Below are 10,000 nucleotides of genomic sequence, written 5' to 3'. Positions count from 1 at the left end.
CGTTTGTCTCACCAAGGGTAACAGTAGTTTGTGGTTCAACATTCAACACAAGCAATCACACACAATGCGTTTTGATACAGACAACACACTCACACACATATATATTACAAACACAGACAAACACTCTCTCTCTCTCTCTCACCCGTTCTTATGTCACAGCTGAATGCACAAACATATTAATATATATGGGCAAGTAATGTGCATATGTATGTGTGCATGAATGCAAGCATATGATTGGCATATCTATATACATGACAATGAAAAAGAGCAATGTAAAAGAATAATATATAATGCAGATATTTCTGTGTATAAATTGAGGCAGCATATAATATATGATATCATTCACACTGGCTGGCAAGTTTTTATTGCCACGATGAATCAATGTTCGCAATATGAATATAAATAAAGAACTGACAAAATAACATTTGAATACCAGCATTACTGTGAATCATAAAACTAGACTGCCTCTCTCCACACACACACACACACACACACATGTGTACATATAAACACAAACAAGTATTGCATACATAATTTTTTTTATATTTCATAAGCTCATAAGCAGTGGCAAATTCACCAACTTATCTTTGTTCAATATCTAAAATAAACTAATACTTTTTAAAATTTTTTTAATAAGTTAGTCAGTTGTGATAAATTTACCAGCTGATCTTCAATATTTAGAATAAAGCTATCACATCACCCATGTTTATCAGCTTTTAAACTATAATATTAATGTTCTTTAAATCAAAGTAGTTTATTAAAGTTATTAATGTTTAATACACACGTGTTCATTAATAACAATTATATATACACAAAACTTCACTTTGCTCAAACATGTATACATATATCAATTATTGACAAATGATCTGAAGGATCACTTTCTGTCCTACCTTTTGATGTCAAAAGCCTTGGCCAGAATTCCTTGCAGCATCTCAAAGGAGGTGATCTGTGGATCTATGGAGAATTTCTTGTACTCAGGCTGCATCATTCCATCACATTTCTGGAACAATGATGTATTATATCTATCTAGATATATATATTCCATCACATTTCTGGAACAATGATATATTATATCTATCTATATATATTCCATCACATTTCTGGGACATTTTATGAATAACAAGGCCGGAATGGTCTGCTTCTTTCTGTTCATTCTCAGTTGATAACAGTTAATTAATGCTGCTGATTGAAAGAATACCCAAGTTAACGACTGTGATGTCACAAGGTTTAAAAAAAAAAAAGTTGTAATCTGTGTTGAAATTGAGACATTCCTCCCCAACACGAGTGAACTGAGAAATGAAATGAGAGTGCAAACAGTCAAGATCTAAACTTCAGATGATTCTGAAAGAGAGAGACGGAGACAGAGAGAGAGGTAGAGGGGTAGAGATTCGGATTCGGATGGTTTATTCAAAACAGGCCTTAGCTCCTTATGAAGGGGTGGTGTGTAAACTTATTTCGAAAGCATTATGACATACAGTAGAGGGGTAGAGAACGAGAGAGAGAGAGAGAGAGAGAGAGAGAGAGAGAGAGAGAGAGAGAGGGTGAGAGAGTGAAACAGAGAGTGTGCGTGTGTGAGTGTGTGTGTGTGTGTGTGTGTGTGTACGGGCAGGTAAGGTGGGTGCATGCATGCATGTATGCATGTACACACGCATGTGCGCACGCTCACGCATGTGCGTGCGTGTGTGTGTGTGTGTGTGTGTGTGTGTATACTTGCATGTTACTTATTTAGTTGTTAGACTTAGAGCTTCAGCTTGACAGCATGTCAGCTGACATAAAAAAAAAAAAAAAATCTTCTTATAGTACATGCCTCTTTCTGCTGCCCACCAACCATGTGCATTTATCGTGTCACTCCATGCATGTAGTTTGTTGTAATGGCCAGTGACCTTTGCATTTTGGCCTCGAACTTTCAGCAGCCAGAGGTCATGTGGCCCATGGATTTTCCCCACCAATCTGAAGCTGTGCGTGTGTGTGTGTGTGTGTGTGTGTGTGTGTGTGTGTTGTACCCTGTTTCACCTCTAGGCACCTTTCTAAAAGTAAAACACACATTTTGTCTACAGCTGTGCATTTCACTTACATACTGTCAAGTATATTTGCTTTACCAACCCCTTGTGTCAACATCCAAATAAATTTTGATTGAGTTTATTTGTGGCATTAACACCTGCTAAGATTTGCGTCCTATGTGAACTGCAAATGAGCATGTGCTCAGCATTTCCATTAGTTTTTTGCCTGTTTAAAAAGGCATCTTCAATTCTTTTCAAACATCCATTTTGTCTGTGAATGGCTCTTCATGTTCACCAACACCTTCCCAGTTCAGAAGACTTAATTCTTTTAAAGCAGATCTATTCTGTATTCAGTTTCAATTTTCTCATCACTAATTTAGTAATCATATTCATTGTGTGTTCAGATGTACAGTCAATAATCAATTTCCAGTGAGGTGAATAAAAATGCATATTATCCATGCAAAATGCACAGCGTGATTGAGTGATTCTGTTTTAGAAGATGAAGTTGACGAAAAGCTTTCTATCAGGAAATGTAGCATGAATTCACATGTTGGAGAAACCAATATGGGCATATTGGTGAAATGAATTTACATGTTAGTGTGTAGGCGAAACAACTTGTTTAAGTTTTAACATGTTGATAGAAATGGTGGCCAGTTTTGGAGAACAAAGCATAGGCAAAATGCAAGTAGGTGTGTGTCACTCTGTGTGTGTGTGTGTGTGTGTGTGTGTGTGAACAATTCTTGTTTCTCACTATAACTATGTGCTAGCATGATGTTGTTTTTGATAAGACTAACAGCTGCACTGTCTGTTTTAAAGCAAAACAAAACAAAACAACAACAACAAAAAACAAAAACAAAAAAACAAAACAAAACAAAAAAAGGGAGAGAATAAGATCATTTTGATAAAATTCTTACTGAATATAAGATAAAATGAGTGGTCTTTAAACTGATGACATCACAGTATCAAAAAGAAACTTGTATAATTGGTGAAGTGATGAAATAATGGCATGTCACTTTCACCCAAACTGGCTGGCTACTTTTGCTATAATCTCAACAGCAAAAGAGTGTAAAAACAAATGTTAATCAATTTCTGAGGCTCAGAGATTTTACACCAACAGAATAAAAAGTGGAGCTTACTGGATGGATGCCAATTATCAACAGATGTTAGTTTTATTTATCCTCAGTGTCACGACGTGTCACAGACATGTATGCATGTGTACTGCCTACCACTGTATGTTTAGTGATTGGTAGCTGAGTGAATCTAGTTTTGATTGACTGATCCACTGATAAATCATTGTGACTGGTGGACACAGTCTAACACACACACACACACACACACACAAATGTACGTGTATGAACATGAATGCAGAGACACAAAAAAGCCAGACATGCAAACAGTGGTGTGTGTGCCATGCAAGCATGTATGCGTATGCGTTCATGGTGTTTTGTGGTCTATATATATCGATGTGTGGGAGCTAGAGATTGGGTGGCGAATCGAGTGGGTGTGCAGACATGAGGCAGAGAGAGAGAGAGAGAGAGAGAGAGAGAGAGAGAAACAATCAAATCAACACCCCAGAAAATGACGAAAGCAAACGTCAAAAATGCGGCCAAGAATAAATGAGCTAGAATACGGCAAAGTTCTCAATATTTTCTGTCGTCTGAAATCGGAACATTGAACAGAAAGGGAAACGAAACATCAATATGTCCTCGACATGAACAGCTTACCTTTACTTTAATCCGGATGACTTCTTTGTTTTCAAGGCTGTAAAATCCGGCCATGTTGGCAAAACAGCCACCTGCTGTATTCAACTGATGGAGGAAAAAAAGCAAGTCTGAGACAGACTTCTCAATGAAAATTATCGTCTCTGAGTTGTCATTTTGCAGCCTCGATGTGAAATAGTCACACAATCCGTAACTCTGGCGAACGATCAATCCAGGGTAAGGAACTCCGTGCATTGCTGCTTTTGCAGACGACGGTTTTAAGTTTCAGTTTGATGGGGAAAATTGTGTGTGTGTGTGTGTGTGTGTGTGTGTGTGTGTGTGTGTGTGTTCAATTTCATTTAATGTCTGTCCACATTAAGTTATATTAGACATGAAAAAAAAAATGAAAAAAAGGAGGGGGGAGAAAAAATGAAGGGGAAGGGAAAGGGATACAAACAATACTACTCACAACGGTTAATTTGAACTGTTATCTAACTAAGATAACAAATTTCCAACGTTAAAACATATAGGCGTATATATAAAACAAACAAACAAACAAAAAACATTCGATAGTTATAACAACAGCCCAATTAGACTATTTGGCAAACATTTGGAAGGAAAAACAAAACAAAACAGACCGACAGCGATAAGTCCAATATTTCTTGCACCTCCACCCCCTCCCTCCCCCCTCGATCCCCCCCCCCTTTGTTATAATAACAATCATCCAATCATAGTTAGACTATTTGACAGTGATTTGACTCGAACAAATCGAACAATAAAAGTGAAGAGTCCAAGATTTCTTTCATTGGGAAAGATGCTAGTACAGATATATGACATTTTAGCATATCGCATCATACATATGAAGATATGCCGGTGCCGATCACTTGTTATGAGTTCAGTTCTACACATACAGGAACTGAAACACTTTTAATATACTTCAGTTTCGTCTTGAAACAGTTCAGTTTCCATCTACAGATCAATGACGCAATCTGCCTTTTATTGTGTTGTTCATGGTTGCCAACAATTTCATAACTTGAAATTTATTTATTTCTTCGTGTGAATTGGAACAGCCTATATATATTCCATTCTTTCATCTGGAAGTCTGGATCTGTTCCACTATACTATAACATTCTTGCGATGAAAATGATAGAGATAAACATGTTGACTCAGCTGGAACCCTTTGCTCCTTTTTTTTTTTTTTGCTAGTAAATCAACCTTCTCATTATAAAAAAAAAAGAGTGCCACATCGCGAAGGAATCCAGATAAAAGTTATGCTTGTGTCCCTCACTGAGAGTAAATGAATTAGATGTCAAATTTCAATAGTAATTTTAAATCGCCAACTTTCGAGCGCGTGTGTGTGTGTGTCACTCTGTGTGTGTGTGTGTGTGTGTGTGTGTGTGTGTGCCAGTGTGTGTGTGTGTGTGTGTGTGTGTGTGTGTGTGTGTGAGTCACCGCGGCGTGCATTCACAGATATATGACTGAACAACAATAAAAAAAAAAAAAATTAAAAAAAACCAAAAAAAAACAAAGGACGACAAAAGTTGGAAATCTAATTGAAGAAGAAAAAGAAGAAGAAGAAGAAGAAGAAGAAGACTGAGAAGACAGGAGGAGGAGGAGGAGAATCGTCTTTCCGCTAGTACTGATCTACAGCAAAGTACGGTATGTAGGCTACCTGAACCCAGCTTCTAGTTTTGTGACCTATGCTTATTCCGTTTTCCTGACCGTGTTGACGAACAGAACTGACAACGAGTTTCACTGAATTTCACTTTCAATGAGGTCAGTGTCTAGGCGGTGTACCGTGCGGACTGGCCCATTTTCGCCATACCACATCTGCTTAAAAGCAAACGGATGTCTGACATTTGCATAAGCACAGCACGGACAGTGGTCAGGCTTGAGTGCCATGACCTTCATGAAAAAGAAGAAGAAGAAAAAAAGACAGCTGTGGAGGACGTGTATGAAAAAGAAAACACAAAACATTAAACACTGACCTGAAACGAAATAACACAAAATAAACAAATAATTAATCAAGTACAAAATGATGATAATGATGATGATGCTAATAATGATGATGATGATGATGATAATAATAATAAAGAAAAATGACGATACACAGAAGACCAAAACAAATGATGAGCAAAGGATACATAGAAGACAAAATCAACTGTTGAAAATAAGTGTACAAAATGTCTTCAGCTGGTTTGACGTGCGAACACTGACTGAACTCACATCGTGTGAACTGGGGCCCATCCGCCATGATCATGTCTGACACATAATAACAAGTTTTGATTATCGTGCACACAATCACTAAAATTATGTACTTCCATCTGGTTCAGTTTTAGAGAGTCTGACATTTACAATAATACAATAATTAGATGAACATAAAAAAAATTTAATTCGTGAAGCCATCACGGAGCTCCGAGTCAGCTCGGTGGAAACCTTTTGTACGGTCTACGGTAAACAACTCTTGTTATTCCTGTTGAATTGATGAGCCAGACTTGTTACATCCCTTTAGTCAGCTGACGCCACTTGAGTGGGGGAAATTCTCGAACTCAAAACTCAGTTCATTTGTAGGAAATCATGGACATTAACACTAAACACGCGCCGGAGTGGGAATTTTGTTTAAACACATCAAACAGATAAAAGCAATAAATTTTGAGCATATGCATAGTTATAAATTGCGAACACTCATCTGTCTATCTATCTATCTCGACAGCTCTGGTTAAATATAGCTCGATCAGTGGCAACAGAAAACTCGGTGTGTGTGTGTGTGTGTGTGTGTGTGTGTGTGTGTGTGTGTGTGTGTGTGTGTGTGTGTGTGAACCACATTTGGCAATTCGATTTTCAAATCGAGCTATCGAGCTCCAATTTTATTTTCCTGGTCACGCCTCTCTTGTCTGAGACTGAAAAAGGATTTGTTCGTGACAGTTTTATCAAAAATAATCTTCAACTCAATTCTTTAAAAAAAAAAACAACAACAACAAAAAAAAACAAACAAACAAAAAAAACCCAGCAACAAAAAAACCAAAAACCCTTGATAATATCATAATTCCTTGAACAATAATAATGTACTCCTTTTTTTCCCTTTAGTTTTACTGACTTATTCAATTTTTTTTCTTTTGTCTTTTTCATTTTCTTCATTTAAGTACGTCTATTCCATATTGTGTGCTGTTAAAAAAACATTTTTTGTTTTGGTTTACACTCTATTTCTATTAATTTTCTTCTTTTTATTTTATTTCTGTTCTTTTTTTTTTTTTTTTTACTTAAAAAAAAAAATTCCCACTGCATTTGCATGGATGTCATGGGGCAACTCGTTTTTAGTTGTGGGTTTTTTGTGTGTTTTTTTTCTGGTTTATTTCTTTTCTATCTTTCTTTCTTTCCTTTTTTTTTCTTCTGTCGTTTGATGTCTATAATCGCCTTCCTCGCTGCCGGGTCCAAAAACAAACCCTGCATGTGTTCAGCCAAGCCGACTACGATGTGCCATTGAGTTGCGGGCCTTCTCCTGTGTACCGGCCCAGACTCTTCAATTGGGGATGTCGATCTGCTCTCGTCACGTCACGACCTCTCTGTTTTGTCAGGACTCTAGAATCGGAATGCACCAAAGACCCCCTCACCACCACCACCCCCACCCTCCCTCCAGGCCCCCCTCCGTCCCCCCCCCCCACCCCCCATTTGTTCGATAAACTACATCCCTTGAACCAGGCTGTGTCTGGCTTTCTTTTTTTTTTTCTTCTTCTTTTTTATTTTTTAATTTTTTTAAATCCTTCAAAGGTAACTTCCGAGGCTCATAGATACTGATCTCCTCCTAAAACATTGATCTCCCCCTGGCATCTCCCCATGAACTGGTTTTAATTGGTCTGCCTGAGATCTTTTGAATCACTGTTTGTCTACAGTGCACACAGGACTTCGGAATCACAGTCGGTTGTACTGGGTCTGAACTACTTTCAAACCAAGGACTGGGTTATGTGGATGTTTGCGAAAATTTGGGATTTTAAATCAGGAGATGTCTTATACCTTGATTAATGAATGGATGAAATAACATCAATAATGATATCAAACAACAATGACAACAGCAATAATGATAATGATGATGACGATGACGATCATAATTATGGTAATGATAGTGATAGTAATAACAATAATAATAATAGTAATGATAATAACATCAAGCAGCAGCAGTAACAGCAATAATAATAATAATAATAATAATAATGATGATGATGATGATGATGATGATGATGATGATTTCGACGATGATTTAAAATCAACAATACCAACACAGGTTTATACATCAAAACTTGTTTGGACCTCCAACCTGTGTACATAGGTACCTTAAAGGTAATACATTGAACAAGTGGCTTGAAAGAACATTTAAAAAAATAGTAGGCTATAGTTGATAGCAATGAGTCTTTCTCTATTTTTCACTCAGTAGAAAATGCACATTGAGAGAGAGAGAGTGGGAGAGAGGGAGAGAGAGGGGGGGGGGAGGGAGGGTGAGAGAGAAAGAGAAAGAGAGAGAGAGAGAGAGCTAGGGGGAAATAGTGAGGAAGGGGGGCAGTCAGAGAGAGAGAGAGAGAGAGAGAGAGAGACAGACAGACAGACAGACAGACAGACAGACAGAGAGATAGAGAGAGACAAGAGACAGAGGAGGTAGAGAGACAGAGCGAAAGACAGAGGGAAGAAGAAGAAGAGGAAGAAGAGAGGGACAAAGGGAAGGAGAGAGAGGAAGGGAGGGAGAGACGGGGGGTGGGGGTGGGGGTGAGAGAAGGAGAGAGGGGGAGGATGAGAGAGAGGGAGACACTAGAGAGAGAAAGGGGGCGGGAGGGAGAGATAGGGTGGTAGAGAGAGAGAGAGAGAGAGAGAGAGAGAGAGAGAGAGAGAGAGTGGGGTGGACGGGAGGCAAAGGAGGAGGGGCGGAGGAGAAGGAGGAGAGGGAGCAAGCGTACTTGCCTTCTTCTGAAACACACACACACACACACACACACACACACACACACACACACACACACACACACACACACACACACACACAAAGAGAGAGAGAGAGAGCAGGAGCAGATTTCAATTTCGATTCCAATGATAGCCTCCCATCACAGGGGCCGGCCGGCAAGGGTCTGCATTAACCCACAGCGGCTACCGGAGAGTCCGTCAGGGGCCATAATCCATTGCCTCCCCATCATGCAGCCCCTCCCCCCTCCGCTCCACACCCCCACTCTCTCTCTCCTCTTCTCCTCGGCTTTTCAAACAGACTTCCGTTTGACTTGTGGGGATGGTAGGAGGGTAAGGGAGGAAGGGGAGTGGGAGGGCAGGGTGGGGTGGGGTGAGGGTGGGGGGGTTTGGTGGCGGGGTGGGGGGGGAGTGGGGGGGGGTAGCTGGGGGGTGAGGGCAGGAGAAGGGGGGGGGGCAGTGAGGAATTCAATAAAGCACAAGGGGTTTGCTTTTGTTGATACGGGGGTCAGAGGTAATTATAGACCTCTGTTGTTTGGCTTTCACTTCAATTGGCTCTTGTTTTCTGTGTCTGTCTCTCCGGATGAACTTCCTCTGTCTCTCTGACTCTCTGTCTGTCTGTCTGCCTGCTTGTTGTTGTTGTTGTTGTTGCTGTTGGTGTTGTTGTTGTTGCTGCTGTTGTTGGTGTTGTTGTTGCTACAAGGACAGATTGAAAGGCGGAGTAACGCCTGAATTGTTCGAGTAATGAATTTGTTAAGTAGTCTTGAGTCTGGAGACTCTCTGTCTCTTTCTCCGCCCTCTTTCTCTCTCCATCACTCTCCCCCTTCTCTCTTTCTCTCTCTTTCTCCTCCCTCTTTCTCTCCCTCCCTCACTCTCCCCTTCCCCCCTCTCTCTTTCTCCGCTCTACTCTCTCTCCCTCACTCCTCTTCCCTGCACTCTCCCTTGCTTTCTCTCCAGAGGCTGTTTAACCTCCACGCAGGGTGGCGCCTCCTCAAGAGGTTAGGACTCGCTGTTTAACCTCCACGCAGGGTGGCGCCTCCTCAAGAGGTTAGGACTCGCTGTTTAACCTCAACACAGGGTGGCGCCTCAAGAGGTTTGGACTCGCTGTTTAACCTCAACGCAGGGTGGCGCCTCAAGAGGTTTGGACTCGCTGTTTAACCTCAACGCAGGGTAGCGCCTCCTCAAGAGGTTTGGACTCGCTGTTTAACCTCCACGCAGGGTGGCGCCTCCCCAAGAGGTTTGGACTCGCTGTTTAACCTCCACGCAGGGTGGCGCCTCCTCAAGAGGTTAGGACTCGCTGTTTAACCTCCACGCAGGGTGGCGCCTCAAGAGGTTTGGACTCGCTGTTTAACCTCC

General features: G+C 40.5%; 1 protein-coding gene across 2 annotated transcripts in view; it reads right to left on the bottom strand.

Annotated features, from left to right (window-relative positions):
• Positions 1 to 3,851, bottom strand: part of LOC143285229 (uncharacterized) — a 23,335-nt gene extending 19,484 nt beyond the window's left edge. For both annotated transcript variants that reach the window (XM_076592480.1, XM_076592481.1), the window contains exons 1-2: positions 3,725 to 3,851; positions 891 to 1,000 (exon numbers count right to left, since the gene is read on the bottom strand). In XM_076592480.1, coding sequence (XP_076448595.1) covers positions 891 to 1,000; positions 3,725 to 3,778 — 164 coding nt within the window. In that variant the 5' untranslated portion in view covers positions 3,779 to 3,851. The remainder of the gene's footprint in view (positions 1 to 890; positions 1,001 to 3,724) is intronic.
• Between the last annotated feature and the right edge of the window lie 6,149 nt (positions 3,852 to 10,000).

This window comes from Babylonia areolata, chromosome 8, assembly GCF_041734735.1.
Source record: "Babylonia areolata isolate BAREFJ2019XMU chromosome 8, ASM4173473v1, whole genome shotgun sequence".
Classification (NCBI taxonomy): Eukaryota; Metazoa; Mollusca; class Gastropoda; order Neogastropoda; family Buccinidae; genus Babylonia; species Babylonia areolata.
Note: the sequence above shows the minus strand (reverse complement) of the source record. Positions and strands in the feature narration are given on the sequence as shown.